The 18,114-nt window shown below is 41.6% G+C and overlaps 1 protein-coding gene across 1 annotated transcript in view; it reads left to right on the forward strand.

Moving 5' to 3' along the window:
* The window catches only part of LOC121873395, a gene marked incomplete at its 3' end in the record, with an annotated part of 93,174 nt that overhangs the window by 25,757 nt on the left and 49,303 nt on the right, over positions 1-18,114 (forward strand). Inside the window, exon 3 of the mRNA XM_042376939.1 lies at positions 2,625-2,809. Within this exon, the coding sequence (XP_042232873.1) occupies positions 2,625-2,809 (185 nt within the window). The remainder of the gene's footprint in view (positions 1-2,624; positions 2,810-18,114) is intronic.

Here is an 18,114-nt window from a genome sequence, read left to right on the forward strand (position 1 = left end):
CTGCCTGTGTCTGCTCACTTGTGTCTCACCTGCCTGCATCTGCTCACCACTTGTGTCTCACCCGCCTGTATCTGCTCACTCTCACCCCATCTCTCCGGTCTCACCTGCCTGTGTCACTCACTTGTGTCTCACCTGCCTGTGTCTGCCTGCAACTTGTGTCTCACCTGGCTGTGTCTGCTCACTCTGTGTCTCACCTGCCTGTGTCTGCTCACTTGTGTCTCACCAATCTGCCTGTGTCTGCCTCATCTGCTTTGTGTCCTCACCTGCCCTGCATCTGCTCACTTGTGTCTCACCTGCCCGTGTCTGCTCACTTGTGTCTCACCCTGCCTGTGTCTCTGCTCACTTGTGTCTCACCTGCCTGTCTCTGCTGTCTCACCTGCCCAGTGTCTGCTCACTTGTGTCTCACACCTGCCTGTGTCTGCTCACTCTGTGTCTCACCTGCCCTGTGTCTCACCTGCTCACTGTGTCTCACCTGCCTGTGTCTGCTCACTTGTGTCTCACCTGCCTGCCTGTCTGCTCACTGTCTGTGTCTCACCTGCCTGTGTCTGCTCACTCTGTGTCTCACCTCCTGTCTGCTCAGGCTGTGTCTGCCTCACTGTCTCCCTGCCCGTGTCTGCTCACTCTGTGTCTCACCTGCCTGTGTCTGCTCCTTGTGTCCACCTGCCTGTGTCGCCACCTGCCCACCTGGTGTCTGCTCAACCCTGCCTGTGTCTGCCTCACTTGTGTCCCACCTGCCTGTGTCTGCTCACTTGTGTCTCACCTGCCTGTGTCTGCTCACTTGTGTCTCACCTGCCTATGTCATTCTGTTTAATCTTATTATGATAAACTAGACTCGACTCAGTTTATATGAGAGAAGATCACAAAAAGTAACTGAATAGCTGTTACAAGTAAATGGCAATTTTCAATTAAAATACTGTATTGTACAGGGAATGTCCATGATTAAAACTAATATTTAATTTTTAATAAGAAACCAGTTGAATCAAGAAGAATAGGTCTCCAGAGAGGTTTGGATGGTAAAACACTGAATAAAAAATAAAATATGGGGGTGCATTAAAACACTGTAAGAAAGTTTATGGTGAAGCTGTCAAATTCCTCTCATCATAAATGCTAATACGTACTTCCACTCGTGTATGGGTTTCCTAGGTTTTATTTTCTGACATGAGGCTTTCATTAATTTGCAATGACATGATAAACAATCATTTCATTCAGGTCAGAGCAGGCTCTTTAAAACTTTTAATATTTATAATATTCAATAGGTTAAACTGCTACTGTACATTGAGATTAAATCATATGCAAAGAAGACTTTGAAGTTGGTCACATATGGCTATTAAGATTCACTGTCAAGAAGTGCAAGAGATTGCACCGAGGTCATACAGTAAGGAAGTATATCACATATCCCAAACAGGATGAAGTAACAGCATTAATAGACACTGAATGTGAAAAGGACCTGGATTTGATGTTGACAATGAACTGAAGTTCTCAGGTCATTGTGAGAAGAAGGTGAATCAAGCAACTAGGCTATTAGTCCTCATAAGAAGGTCGTTCAGATATCTAGACAGGCTGTCCATTATAACACTCTTCAAGAGTGAGGTGCTTTCACGCCTGGAGTATTGTCACCCCGTCTACTCCTCGAGATATGCTAGAGACTGTCAGTTGATTGAAGATATCCAAAGGGACCACGAGACTGGTGCCTGCACTTCTGAACAAAAGCTACCCAGAGAGATCAGAACACCTACAACTGCCTAGCTTATACCATAGATGAGCAAGGGGTGACCTAATTGAAGTTTATAAATATCTCAGGGAGTACTACTCAGTCAAGTGTCTATACCTGGAACTGGCAGATACCCACCCCACAAGGCATCACAGCTTAAGGTTGAAGAAGCTGCAAGTCCAGAAAACAGTGAGGGCAAACTTTTTTGGATACATTCAGGAGCCAGTACATGCCCAATATTTGCCAACAGTGCATAACAGAGACGTGATCGACCCCTCAAGCAGTTAACGAGCCAATCAGTGGCAAAGAGGATATAAGTAAAAGTATATAAACTTTTCATCATGAAATAACCTAACACTGTATAAACTACTGTATGTGGCTGCCACAATATTGATAAAATAGGCAATTATAAAAACTTTGCATTAAATCAATCACTAAGAAAAAAGGGGGGGGGGGGAGAAGGGTGTAGTCAAGCTGGTTTGGGAACTGTGGGGAGAGTCAGTGTTACTATCTGACACAAGAAGCAGCAGTGGAAGTTGAATCCCTGTAAACCAACAGTTTAGTCTATGCAGTTCAAGAAAATTGCAGGGATTTTATTGTGTAATATTCCTAACCTAATGACTCACTGGCAATTAGAAACAATCACTACATCAATGGAAATTTTTTCAAGCTTTTCAAGCACATGAATATCGGTAATGTGACATGGTTGGCATCCTTATGTGGGACTCATATGTTCTGGAATATCATGGTTCATTTCCATATAGCCCATACAGACATAAATGATTTGTCAGAATGACATTTTTGTAACGTTTTAAGAAAGATGGTCATTGCTAATACACTGGTGCAAGGTGAATTTTACAAAACAACAGAGATAAGTAAGAGGTTTAAAATAATGTAATATTATTTTTCACAGGGAACTATAGGTGAGGTAGTGGATGCAGGTGCAGGCACATCAGCAGTTGTACAATGGGAGAGGAGACAGAAGGAACTCAACCTCCAAGTTATGGAAAAAATGCGTGAAGACTTTCATAACCGACCTGACAATTTCCTTCTCAACTTGCTTGTAGTTTCATTTCAGTTCTACCAAAACTATGGCAGGTATGTGACTACAAAGACTTTTTGAAACAGAAGTTAATACTAAATGCACATCACTCATCTAAACTAGGAGGAACACTATGAGTCACATTATATCATTATAAAAATATAAGGGAGAAAACATTTTCTCCCAAACCTAATTAATATGACTCATAATTGTTATATTATTAGTAAGTTAATTCATTAAGATCTCTTATTGTTATATAAGTCACTCATTTGACAATTATAAACAATTAACTCACTATGTCGTATCCATCTCCCCACTCTTAACTCAAGTATCCCTTAGCTCAATGAATTTATTTATTTATTTTTTTTATTTTTTTATTTTTTTTATTTATTTATTTTTTTACATAAACAAATTTCATTTAGAGCATTTTATTTAGAGGGCTCATCAAGTTCTCTATTTGTTGCCAATCAGGGGCACAGACATTATCCCCTAATTAATTAGCTTGAGCGATAATGCCTGAGTGAGTACTATCACCTGGCAGGGTTGACAGTGCTGAGCCGCTAAAATAGAGCTCTATTGGCAACATCGTTCACTATTACTATAGCAATATTTATTGGGTTGAGAATTCCACCCTGAATGGTTCTCATATAACCCATATATGGATGCAAAATCCATGTCAACATAACTCTAGATTGCTAGTAAGACCGGGAGGTCAGCATTCCGGAAGGAACACTAAGTCAAGCAGCCTCGCTAAAGTTCATCTGGAAGGGCTGAACCCGCTACTGAGGACATCAATAAAATAAAGTTATGAAGAGAAAAACTCAACTCTGGCCTACATGCTGAGAGCAATTAGAAAACCCAGGGTGGGAGCCCAAAAGTTTTTGTGAACGAGCATAAGAGTAGGAAGAGAGATAGCTACATGATATTCAAACTAGCATGTGTATAATTGGGACAAAGAAAATCGTAAACAGTACAGTATAGTCTGGATTTACGCGGATTTTGTTTACGTGTTTGGTCATTTAAGCGGCACCTTGCCAGAATGAAATGTTTAAATTATGCGGTAAATTTCATCATTTACGCGGGTGAAGTATAATTTGTTTTCTTCCTGAAGATATGTGTTTTTAGCTCATAAAATTCAAAGAAATTACCCAGCCAGAATATAATTTAAATTGCTAGAATTCTTATAAGATGGTGATTATTTTAAATATAAAAATCCTAAAATTTGCATTAGACATACAAATTTTAGATGTACGTAATTTAAGAATTTTATTAGAAAGAGCAAAAATTTTATCTTTTGTGCAAAATATATGACGTTTATATTCAAATTATTGGCAGTCTTGTAAGGAATCCAGCAATGTCAATTATATTATCCTAACTTTAGTCTGAGGTATTATTTATTACTAAACATGTAAGCCTAGTGTTTTTTCACCAAACATTTCTCATAGAGGGAGGAGCCAGCGAGCGTGGGAAGAGGGTTGAATCCATTACAGTAAAACCCCGCTTTATGCGGTTTCACTTTACGCGTTTCCACGTTTACGCGGTACCCTACCGAACACGGAATTGCTCACTTTACGCGGAGCATGTACCCCTTTACGTGGAGAGCGGCTGGCGATCCTCTCGCGCCGCACCATTTATGGATTCAAACCTCCCGCCATCTCTCCCACCATTTTGCCATGTTGGGTAAGCGGCGCGAGTAGGTTGCGCAGTGTATATCTTTGTTGTGTTATCGGTGACGTCATATGACGTATCGGACTGTCAGTGGGCCAAGCATCCTTGCCTCCCTGCCCCGCTAACTGTGATTGGTTTAATGTACTATGACGTGCCCCGCCGCAGAAGCGTTCTAGCCCCTAGACCTACCCGCGTCAGTTACACCCCTCCCGGCTACACAGTGTATATCGGTATCCATTGTTCCATAAGAATGGCTTCCACCGGACCACCACCACCACCACAAAGAAACCTTGCATTACCTGGACCCAGCTGCCCTAACCCAAAGAGTTGGAGAAAGGAACAAGACAGGTTGATCTCGCGCGCCAGCATGGTGTTATCGAATCTACGATCCGGACAATTAAGAAGGATGCAGCCAAGATAAAGGAGCACATGAACATCACAAAGTCTACAGGTGATTCTATGATCAAGTACTGTATTGCCACAACCAGGTGCTTCTCAAGACGGAGAAATTACTTGTGAACTACTTGATTCGTCAGGCGCGATGGAACATGGCGGTGGACACGCGCTCAGTTAAGAAGTACATACGTGAACTGTATGCTGCAGTGTCACGTAAGATGGGAATTGCAGAGCCCAAACGCTTCAAAGCTTCCTCTGGATGGTTGCAGAGATTTAAGAAGAGGAACAAGATCACCAACATGAACATTGGTGGTGAAGAAGCTAGTGCTGACCGTGTTGCGGCTAGAGATTTTCCTCCATTTTCACGTGAGATTATGGAGGAAGGACAGTACACCGATGACCAGGTGTTTAAGATGGACAAATCTGGTCTTTTTTGGAAAAACCTACCTTCCAAGACCTTCGTTGTGAGGAATGCCAGCAAGTGTCGGGGCCGGAAGTTGCAGAAACAGCACATCACCGTCCTGTTTACCACCAATGCCTCCGGTACCTGTAAGCTAAAGTTATTGGTGATCCACACAGCACGCAAGCCGCACGCCTACAAGAGCATGGACATGACCAAGCTAAATGTCCACTGGCTGACCGCACGTAAGGCGTGGATGTTCTCTACTCTGTCCCTCTCCTGGTTTGATGACTGTTTCGTTCCTGACGTGAAGAAATTCTGTGAGCAACAGAATGTTCCATTCAAGATTTTGTTGCTGCTTGACAACGCGCCAGGACACTCGCCCCTACTGTTAGATCGTCACCCCAACGTAAAAGTGCTCTTCCTTCCTCCCAACACTACGTCTATATTACAGCCCATGGACCAAGAGTTAATCTGTAATGTAAAAGCTGCATTCTCTACTAAAAAATTCAAGCTCCTGAACGACTACACCAACACCAGGGAAGAGTTGCGTAACCTGAGTGACATCAACACCGATAGCAAGAGCGAAGACGACGAGGATCAACAGTTGGCAGAGCAACAAGTACTTTTAAAACAATTCTGGAGAATATTCAACATCAAGAAAGCTGTGGACTTCTTGGGGGAGGCATGGGATCAGCTGTCTGTAGCAACTGTTCGTCACGCATGGAGACATGTGTTGCAAGGCATTCCAGCCGTTAGGCAGAGTCAATCTGTGACTGGTGAGGTTCAGACTGTTGCAGTAGCAGTGGACCTTGCCAGAGAAGCTGTGCAGAGTGTTACAGCTGCAGGCTTCTCCGAGACCACCAACGACGACATCCTGGAGGTGATAAGGGATCCTGATGTGACTACCGACGAGATGGTAGATGATGATGACGTCAGTGAAGAGGCAGGTGGTGCGTCATCCCAAGAAAAACGCTGCTTATCCCATAGTAATGTTAGGGGTGCCATCGAGTGTATCGAGAAAGTCAAGCTCCTCCTTTCCGACAACCCTGACGTTAACAGGTATGAAATCTTCACTACCCAGCTGTTGCAGACTATGGAGCCCTACATCAAGGTGTATCACGACAACATCAACACCAGGCGTCAGCAAAGCATTACCGAGTTCTTCGCCCGCAACCCACCACAGCCAGCCCAAGCCACTGATAGTGACAGAGAGAGACAGTGATGGTGACTTTGAGGGATTTGTCGGGGAGGCACTAATAAGTGTGGATGACAGCGATGAAGACTCACCTGAGGGCCAGTAGCCTGCCCTCTGCCTCGGAACCAGCCTCCATTCCCGTACGCCGACCCATCTCTTCTACTAACGTAAGTGATAACCCTAACCTTGTTTTTTTTTAACCTAACCTACAGTATTGTGTCGGGAAAAAGTGGAGTTTGGGGGTCGGCCCGGTCTCTATTTCAATTAATCCCATATGTTATGTTGTTCACTTTACGCGTTTTTCGCTCTATGCGGGCCGCCATAGGTTCAATTGACCTCGTAAAGTGAGGGTTCACTGTACTTGAATGGACATTAACCAGCGACTGTATTTCTCTTAAATATTAATTGTGTGTGCATACCATCATAAAATTAAGATAATGTTTTTACTACAACGCAGGTATTATGTTGGAAAAAGTGGAGTTTGGGGGTCGACCCAGTCTCTATTTCAATTAATCCCATATGTTCTGTTATTTCGTTTACGCATTTCTCGTTTTACGCGGACCTCCATTGGTTCAATTGACCGCGTAAATAAAGAATATACATATATATATATTTATATGTATATGCAGTCATGCGCTGGTTAACGTCCTAGATACGTTCTTGAAAAAATGACGTTAACCGAAATGGACGTTGTCCGATCATCAAAGAAACTTCGTATTTATACTTACGTGTATGTGGAATACTATATATGTACATATACACTTTTACACTTAAATCACTACTGTAATGTGATACAGGTGATTAATTTTTATCTCTTGTGCAAAATACATGATGTTTATATTAAAATTATTCACTGTTTTACAAGGATTCCAGCAACACCGGGCAGATGGGGGAGAAAGAAGGAGGGAGGGAGGGAGCGATCGAGGGGGCGTGGGGGGAGGGGAGGAAGTACGTTTGACAGTTGGCACAGGCCCAGGTCTAACGCGTGTATATTTATCAGTTCCTAAGTAACTAAGCTTCTCTCTTATAAAAAGCCAGTAAAATGACCTGGGTGAATATAATTAACATTGCTGGGATTCTTGTAAGATACTCATTAATTTGAATATAAACATGCTATAATTTGCACTAGACAAAACAATTTTAGTACCGTAATCAAATTAGTACATGTACACTCCAACTTTGCACTAAGGTCATTTATTTCTATTACGTTTCTTTTAGTATGGTGTGTGCATGTAAATGGACGAAAATAAATGAAGAAATCAATGTAAATCTACCCAAAAATACAGTTGAAAATCTTTTTTATAAAATGTACTACAGTACTGTACACTAATGTACAACAATTTTTATATCTTGAGCAAAATATATGACATTTATATTCAAATTATTGGCTGTCTTGCAAGGATTCCAGCAATGAAAATTATAATCTATCTTTAGTCTGAGATATTATATAAGATAAAAACTGTAACCCTAAAACCCTGGCTGGGGGGGGTAGGGGGGGGGAGGGAGCCAGCCAGCTAGCGAGGGGTTGGGGGTTGAGGTGATAAGTTTGAGCTGAAGGTCTCTGTGTGTTTATTTAACAGTCTTACTAAGCTTCTCTCATTTTAAAATGCCAGTGATATGACCTAGGAGAATATAATTAACATTGCTGGGATTCTTGTAAGATACTGATTTATTTAAATATACAGTAAACATGTTGTAATTCGCACTACAGTAGACATAACAATTTTAGTACTGTAATCAAATTAGTACATGTGCACTCCAGCTTTGCACTAAGGTCATTTACTGCTTTTACATTTCTTTTAGTATGGTGTGTGCATGTAAATGGATGAAAATAAATGAAGAAATTTATGTAAATCTACCCAAAAATAAAGTTGAAAAACTTTTTATAAAATGCACTACAGTACAGTATTGTACACTAATGTACTACATTTTTTACATCTTGAGCAAAATATATGACGCTTATATTTAAATTAATCTCTGTCTTGCAAGGATTTCAGCAATGTAAATTATATTATCCTAACTTTAGTCTGAGATATTATATAAAATAAACATAAAGAAATCACCAGGGTGGGAAGAGGGGGCGGGAGGTGAGGTGACAGAGTGTCTGGCGTTTGTTTGTTTGTTTATTTATTTGAGATAAAATTTGACAGTTGGCGCTGAAGGCCTGCCTGCGTGTTTATTTATCATTACTGAAGAGTAACTAAGCTCTTCTCATAATTTGCCAACCAAACGACCTGGGTGAATACAACTTACATTGGAGGGATTCTTGTAAGATAGTAATTTATTTGAATACCTGTATAAACAAGCTATATTTGCAATAGACATAACAATTTTAGTACCGTAATCATTTAGTACGTGTACAATACAGGTTTGCACTTAGGTCCATTGCTACTGTACAATATTGACTAAATTCACTAGATAACTTACGCCTGGCAGGACAATCTATAAGAATAAGCGATGCATATGTGACTGTGCCCGCTCTACGGCCATTTAGGTTCGCTACGTCCCATTATTTGAATGGTTTTTTTTTTCAATTTAAATTTTAATTGTTTATTCCTTGATAGAGGAAGCGGGATCCTAGTGCTGTCACTTGGTACCCCTGTACCGTAACACCAGAAGCAACTGGCCAATGTCACAAGTATATACAGTACAGTACAGTCATCCCTTGGTTATCTCGCCTAATTGGGACCCCCGCTGATAACGAAAGTACAGAACCTATGGGATTTATTCGAATTGGTTCCAGGCACCCAAGACCTAACCCCAAGTTTCCCATTTTACAACCATTTAGACCCACTAAATATATATATAATGTTATGGTAAATATCATAAACACACATAGGCATGGCTAGGTTTATTACAAAGTGATGAAAAGGGTATGCTTAATACTGTAGTTCACAAAACATGTAGCTATGCTTTTTTTATTTGGTCCCCATCATACAAGTCCGTTTTCTCTCACATCAGGACGCCTGAGTCCTCCGTTTTCTCTCTTAATCTTGGAGAGCACCATAGACTTAGTTATTCCTTAGTAATGCCACAGAATTTGAAATTGCAACCCCAATTGCAACTGGGGTTGCAATTGTTGAGGCAACTAGATATGTCTGATTACAGCAAATGTGTTATTGTCAATTTGTAGGTGAAAGATTTTATCCTCAATAGATGTAGGTTAACATTACACCTGGAGGCAAATGCTTAAAAAAAGCCTAAGGAAGGAAGCATATTCCTTTATCACAAAATATCTGACCAGTATGGGGAGGATCAAAGGGTCTCCGTCAGGGGGTCGTGGTCCAGCAGGCGTCACAGATTTGGGGGGTGACACGGACGTATATGCGATCAGATGTTGTTCGGTCGGACGTTAGCAAGTAAAGACGAGCCCGGGAGGGCGCAGCGACATTCACTGAGTGACTTAAAAGCAAGGAATAGTCACAAACGATCTAAGCGACTTCATAAAGAAGACATGTTGTGGTCGCCATGATGCTGACTAGAGATCGTATAAGAAATTGTCCCAAACACAATAATTGAGATATAAACAAAATAAAAGTCACTCTACTTCCTCACCGTGCTAAAAGTATAAATACAGTATATAAAATCCTCGTGGAACTTAGTATTTCAGCAATTACAACACAAATTCGCGGAGCCTTCTTTATGTGTATTTACAGCTGAATCGCCAAGCAAGAAGATGCCGGTGGCAGTGCGTGTGATGGGGGGTGAAGGAGGGGGTTTCTTGAATTGCAATTAAATGCCAGGTAGCGACGTGTCCTCCTAATATTACTTATTAAGTAATTATTAGATGTTTTAATTGCCTGTATGTTGGCTTGGCGAGTTATTGCTAGGCATAAACATACCTAGGGGCCAAATGTGTAACAATTTCTGGAAATTGTATTTATTTTTTCTGTAATCAGTTGAGTGGTAAGTCACCCCGGCGTGGTGGGAGTCCAGGTCAAAGTCTAACTATCAAATACAGGTATGGAACCATTTATCTGGCTTCCTGAAACAGGTGTTCGGAATGCTCTAAAAACTGGTTATGGTCTGGAAAAAATTACTTAACACTCTTGGGGGTTTCACACGCACAATTGTGTATGACATTATTGCTCTAAGGTTTTCATATACAAATTTGTGTATTAAGTCTAAAATTAAATAATCTTATTTTTGCATATCAATGCTAGAAACGCAAGACGCACATTTGGCAACGTTGACACAAACTGGCAACTATGTAGGCTGCCCTACAGTCTCTCTTTGCATTGCAATGGGGCAGGACATAACCTTGACCCACATTTTCCCATGCATTTTCTCACACCTTGGACTGTACTGCAGGCGCGGATCCGGGGGGGTCCTTGCTCCTTGGGATCCGACCCCCCCCCTTTTCATCAGGAAATTGCAATACTTTTCAATACTTTTTCTTCAATGCAGTATTGTACTTGCATTTTTGCACAGTAAAAATTAATACTGACCTCAGAATATCCCCTAATATCAAGTGCACATGACCTCAGAATGCTCATGATATTGGTAAATTTCAAAAAGTTCCCTAAGTGTTACAGCAGCCCCAAAAAAAAAGCTGGGTAGGTTTGCTATGTTCCCCCACCCACAACTTCTTGGACCCCCCTTTTGCTGTTCCTGCACCCACCCCTGTACTGGTATTTGTGAGGTCCATCAGAGAAGGCAACTTTGCCTTGTATGTAGAGAGCATTAGACATTTTGTAATATAGCTCTTTAGCTTGGACCATGTTCACTATGCAAGGTGGATGTCAGTCCATGCTCAGGACATGGCTAGTCTGTGGCAAACCCACCCATCTGTGGCAAGTGAATTTGCAAAAAGCAACTTCACTGGTAAAGGGTGATGGAGATGTGATGGGAATTACACAAAACCCTAAAGCACTGCATCGTAGGATGGTTTGTGGGCCCGAAATTACAAGAATTGCACAAGAATTACTGAAACAACTCATACTGAACACCACAAACAAGAGTGCAACTACCCAAACAATATTTTGCAAACAAGTCAAATGTTTGACAGATGCTATCAAGGAAAATTGAGGGTCTATTAGATGTGAAATCTCCATCTAACGAACTATATCGATATGAAAGTCCATCATATTGAGGGTCTGTCATATGTGGAACCTCCAACTAACGGATTAATGTATTCACTTTGAATTCAAATGTACTACACTAAAGGACTACAATTTTTATCTCTTGTACAAACTATGTGATGTTTATACTCAAATTATTCGCTATCTTGCAAGGATTCCATCAATGCAAGTTATATTTTACTAAGTTTAGTCGGACATTTTATTAGATAAAACGTTTAAGTCTAAAACTACCTTCAATCTGTTTTGGGAATGCTTCTTAGGGAGGCTTCTTAGCCCAGAACCCCCAAATTTTTTGCTTGAATCTTCGATGATTCACTATACAGTATAGTCTTCATTTATGCGGTCAATTGAACCCGTGGAGGTCCACGTAAAACGAGAAACGCGTAAACGAAATAACAGAACATATGGGATTAATTGAAATAGAGACTGGGCCGACCCCCAAACTACACTTTTTCTGACACAATAGTACGTTGTAGTAAAAATAACATCTTAATTTTGTGATGGTATGCACACACAATTAATATTTAAGAGAAATACAGTCGCCGGTTAATGTCCATTCAAATAATGGACTCAACTCCTCCCCCTCCTCTTCCCGCGCTTGCTGGCTGTCCTCCCTCCCTGAGAAATGTTTGGGTGAAAACACTAGGTTTTTAGGCTTAATAATAAATAATACCTCACACTATGGTTAGGATAATATAATTGACATTGCTGGATTTCTTGCAAGACTGCGAATAAATTTGAATATAAACGTCATATATTTTGCACAATAGATAAAATTTTTGCTCTAATAAAATTCTTAAATTAGATCTAAAATTTGTATGTCTAATGCAAATTTTAGCTTGTTTATATTCAAATTAATCACTATCTTATAAGTATTCCAGCAATGTAAATTATATTCTGGCCGGGTAATTTCTATGAATTTTATGAGCTAAAAACAAATATCTTCAGTAAATAAACAAATTATACTTCACCCAGACACAATACGTTACGGTACGTTGTAGTAAAAATAATATCTTAATTTTATGATGGTATGCACACACAATTAATATTTAAGAGAAATATCAATACAGTAAACCCCCGCTTTACGCGGTTTCACTTTACGCGTTTCCACGTTTACGCGGTACCCTGCCGAAACCGGAATGCTCACTTTCCGCGGTGTGTGTACCCTTTTACACGGAGAGCGGCGCGAGCAGGGTGCGCACAAGGTCGCCCAGTCATCAAAACATTACCGAGTTCTTCACCCGCCACCCACCACAGCCGGCCCAAGTCAGTGATAGTGATAATGATAGTGAGGATATGGACTTATATGGTTTTTGAGGGGTTTGACAAAGAGGCCCTGCAAGCCTCTGTGGTGGATAGTGATACAATTGATACAAGTGATACAGGTGAGGGCCAATAATCTGCCCTCTGCCTCGGAACCAACCCCCCATCCCCGTGTGCCCAGCCATCTTTTCTACTTATGTAAGTGTTAAAAAACCTAATATTATTGATATTTCTCTTAATTATTAATTGTGTGTGCATACCATCATAAAATTAAGAAGTTATTTTTACTACAACGTAGGTATTGTGTCTGAAAAAGTGGAGTTTGGGGGTCGGCCCGGTCTCTATTTCAATTAATCCCATATGTTATGTTGTTCACTTTACGCGTTTCTCACTTTATGCGGGCCGCCGTGGGTTCAATTGACCGCGTAAAATGAGGGTTCACTGTAATATTAGGTTTTTCGACACTTACTTCGTAGAAGAGATGGCTGGGTACACGGGGATTGGTGTTGGTTCTGAGGCAGAGGGCAGATTATTGGCCCTCACCTGCATCACTATCCACCACAGAGGCTTGCAGGGCCTCTTTGTCAAACCTCTCAAAGTCCATATCCTCACTATCACTGACTTGGGCTGGCTGTGGTGGGTGGCAGGTGAAGAACTCGGAAATGTTTTGTTGACTGGGCGACCTTGTGCGCACCCTGCCCGCGCCGCTTCCCGCGTAAATGATGGAATGAACCGTGTAAATAAAAATTATCGGTCTGGCAAGGTGCCGCGTAAATGACCAAACGTGTAAACCAAATTCACGTAAATCAAGACTATACTGTATTTTTAAATTAGCAATACTGGTTTCCAGGATTAGAAATTTTATACAAAGAAAGAAAGTTTCATCGACATAACTTTAAAATCCAGCATAATTGAAGCAATATACAGTACAGTGGTCCCTCGGTTAACAAACGCCTCGGTTAACGAATTACCTTCCATAAGAATATTCAATTCAGTTAACGAAAAAAATTTGGTTAACGAATTCCTTACGAATTCCTCTCAACATGTTTTCACTTGCTCACCAGCTGGAATATTAGTCCGCCAATATGTAATCTGTTCTAGGGCTTAAATTCGTTCCCATTTGAGTAACTATAAAGAAGGTTGTACTATTCAATAATTTTCCAAGTTTTATATTAAAATTTTTAGTCATTTTAACAATTATTTAACAAAATTGAAGTACAAGAAACTAGTTTTTAATGCGCCAAACAGCCACTCAACTCACCAAACAGGCGTCAGTTTCTATCTCTGGTCAGTAGAGGTAACATCTTGCTTGAGACTCTCTTGAACATAAACTATTTTTACGTTTTTACAGTACAATTATTGGTCATTCTGAAATTTATTTTACAAATTGACAATACAGTATATAGTGCAGCACAGTGTTGATTTAAAGAAAATAATCTTGAATTACACCTAGTGAACTTAAAATTTTATGGGTGAAATGACGGCATGAAGCATGGGGTGATTTCTCTTCCACCCCCACTTCCTTCTCTTCTCCCTTCTCCTCCACCCCCACTTTTAATTCCCATCATCATCAACCAGGAGCCTTCTACATACACACCTCAAAGTAAGTGTACTTTACTGCATTTATTTTTACTTTGTATGTAATTTTCGGTGAGCTGGAACCAATTACCCAAAATCCCATTGAAACAATGGTTTCGGTTAACGAATTTTCTGTTAATGAACGACCTTCTGGAATGAATTGTGTTCGTTAACCGAGGGACCACTGTACTGTACACTGTATATGAAATATCATCCAATATGCAAGCCTTCTTGGTCATATTCCTTTTTGGTGTCAATTTTGGAAAATGGCTGGCATTCCTAAACTAGGCCATCTTCTGTGGCTCCATAACAGAAAATGAGTCCAATATAGCCCTCTATAACTCTTGCCAATTTCATGTTTTTATGACAATCTGAAATTTTTCTCATATCTGCCTCACTATTAATATTTACATGACCTGTGGTCAAGTCACTGGATGTCAGGTAACCCCATAATAGTGTCTAGGTTATATCAGTTAGAAATAGTGAGGTCATTTAGTTAGATCATGAATTTGGGAGGAAAGCATCAGTAATCTTTATAATAAAACAAAACTTATATATAATTTGTATTTTGGTAATCCTAATATAATTCATATTACACTGTACAGTCAACCCTCACATTACGCGGTCCCGCATTCCGCGGTTCACCGTTAACGCAGTGCCTTGCCAGAACCTCACGTGCTCACATTCGGCGGTCGTGAACGCCATTACGCGGAGAGTGTCCGGCGCGACGCTATTTTTAGATTTGCCCCACGCGCCACCCACCCGCCCGCCTGCCTGCCTCTCCCTCCTCCTCCCTCCGCTTGGGCAAGCGGCGCGGTAAGGTTGCGCAGTGTGTGTCTTTGTTGCGTTATCACTGACGTCATATGACGTATCAGACCTGTGATTGGCCATGCATCCCTACCCCCCTCTGCTGCTAGCTGTAATTGGCTTAAAGTATTATGACGTGTCCACCCGGGGGAGGGAGGGAGGGAGGAGAGACGACGCTTGACCTAGCCGCGGCAGTTTCATCCCTCCAGGCCACTCCGTGTAAACGCGCATCCATTGTTCCGTAAAATGGCTTCCGCCGGACCACCACCCCCAGAGAGAAACCTTTCCTTACCTGGACCCAGCGGCACTAAACCAAAGAAGACACGACGTTCCTTAAGCTACGAGGTGAAGTATAGCATCATCCAAGAGTTGGAGAAAGGAACAAGGCAGGTTGATTTGGCGCGCCAGCATGGCGTGAACGAATCTACGATCCGGACTATAAAGAAGGATTCAGCCAAGATAAAGGAGCACATGAAGATCACAAAGTCTACAGGTGCTTCTATGATCAAGTATTTTCACAACCAGGTGCTTCTCAAGACAGAAAAATTACTTGTGAGGTACTTGGTGCGTCAGGCGCGACGGAACATGGCGGTCGACACGCGCTCTGTGAAGGACTACGCACGTGAACTGTACATGGCAGTGGCACGAAAGATGGGAACTTCAGAGCCCAAACCCTTTACTGCTTCCTCTGGGTGGTTACAGAGGTTTAAGATCCGGAACAAGATCACCAATATAAACATTGGTGGTGAAGAAGCGAGTGCTGATCGTGCTGCGGCTCGGGAATTTCCTCCGTTTTTACGTGAGATTATGGAGGAAGGACAGTACAGTGACGACCAGGTGTTTAACATGGACGAATCTGGTCTTTTCTGGAAAAAACTACCTTCCAAGTCCTTCGTTGTGAAGAATTCCAGCAGGATTCGGGGCCGGATAATGCAGAAGGAACGCATCACCGTCCTGTTTACCACCAATGCCTCCGGTACCTGTAAGCTCAAGTTATCGGTGATCCACACAGCCCGCAAGCCGCACGCCTACAAGAGCATGGACATGACCAAGCTAAATGTCCACTGGCTGACAGCACGTAAGGCATGGATGTTCTCTACACTGTCCCTCTCCTGGTTTGATGACTGTTTTGTTCCCGATGTAAAGAAATTCTGTGAGCGACAGAATGTCCCATTTAATATTTTGTTGCTGCTGGACAACGCACCAGGACACTCGCCCCTACTGTTAGATCGTCACCCCAACGTAAAAGTGGTCTTCCTTCCTCCCAACACTACGTCTTTAATCCAGCCCATGGACCAGGAGTTGCTTTGCAATGTGAAAGCTGCATTCTCAACAAAAAAATTCCAGCTCCTGAACGACTACACCAACACCAGGGAAGAGTTGCGTAACCTGAGTGACACCACCACCGATAGCAAGAGCGACGAAGATGAGGATCAACAGTTAGAACAGCAAAAAATACTCTTCAAACAATTCTGGAGAGTATTTAACATCAAGAAAGCTGTGGACATCTTGGTGGAGTCATGGGATCAGCTGTCTATTGCTACAATTCGTCACGCATGGAGACATGTGTTGCATGGAATACCAGGTGAGAGGAGGAGTCAATCTGTGACTGGTGAGGTTCAGAATGTTGCAGTAGCAGTGGACCTTGCCAGAGAAGCTGCGCAGACTGTTACAGTTCCAGGCTTCTCCGAGACCACCAACGACGACATCCTGGAGGTGATCAGAAATCCTGAAGTGACTGCCGACGAGATGTTGGAAGAAGAACACGTCAGTGAAGAGGAGGAAGAAGGTGCGTCAGTCTCCGAAGGACACAATTTAAGTCATAGTGATATTAAGGGTGCCATGGAGTGTGCAGAGAAGATGAAGTCCTTCCTTTCCCGCGACAATGATGATGACCGCTATGAAGTCTTCCATACCCGGCTGGTGCAGGCTATGGAGCCGTACATCAAGGTGTATCACGACAACATCAACGCCAGCCGTCAGCAAAGCATAACAGATTTCTTCACCCGCAACCCACCACAGCCAGCCCAAGCCAGTGATAGTGACAGTGAAGTTGACTTTGAGGGATTTGTCAGGGAAGCCCTGACAACTGTAAGTGACAGTGATAATGATTCACCTAGTAATGGTGATTCACCTGAGGGCCAGTAATCTGCCCTCTGCCTCGGAACCAGCCTCCATCCCCGTATGCCGACCCATCTCTTCTACTACCGTAAGTGTTCCACATAATTTTTAGTTTTCTAACCTTACCTTTATTTTTCCTATGTTAACCTTTATCTTTCCTAACCTAACCTCTTCTATATTACTTGTTTTTTCATACCATCATAAAGTTAAGATAAAATTTTTACTGCAACATAGTTATGTGTCGTCAAAAAGTGGAGTTTGGGGATCGGCCTGGACTCCATTTCAATTAATCCCATATGTTATGTTGTTCACTTTACGCGTTCCTCACTTTCCGCGGTACCCTCCGGGTTACATTAACCGCGTAATGTGAGACCCAACTGTATTCATAAAATTTATTCATCCTAATATTAAATCATAATACAGTAAAACCTCGATTAACCGACCACATATGGGGGGAAGGGGGCCGACGTATAATCCGAAAGGTCGGTTAATCGTACATAAAGTCTACGGAAATAAAACATACATTTTCAAAGTACCTATTCCTAACCTACCTCATTTAATTCCCTCTATTCATTTTTGTTCATTTGCCATTCATATTTCAATAGAATTTGCTTTAAAACATTAACCACTTTAGTAAATAAATATGAACCAACACAGAAACCGTGAATAAAAAATGGAAAAGTCGAAGAACATGTCATCACAAAAATTGTGACCAAGTCCCAGGTTGCTGATCTGACTTTCTGCCTCATTTACACACAATTGCAGGGTCTCAATTATTTCTCTTACTATTGACAACACAACATACATATATTGTTTCTCACTCTTTATGTTTTTTTTTTTCATTTTTGC

The sequence above is a fragment of the Homarus americanus genome, unplaced genomic scaffold, assembly GCF_018991925.1.
Source record: "Homarus americanus isolate GMGI-L3 unplaced genomic scaffold, GMGI_Hamer_2.0 scaffold20822, whole genome shotgun sequence".
Classification (NCBI taxonomy): domain Eukaryota; kingdom Metazoa; phylum Arthropoda; class Malacostraca; order Decapoda; family Nephropidae; genus Homarus; species Homarus americanus.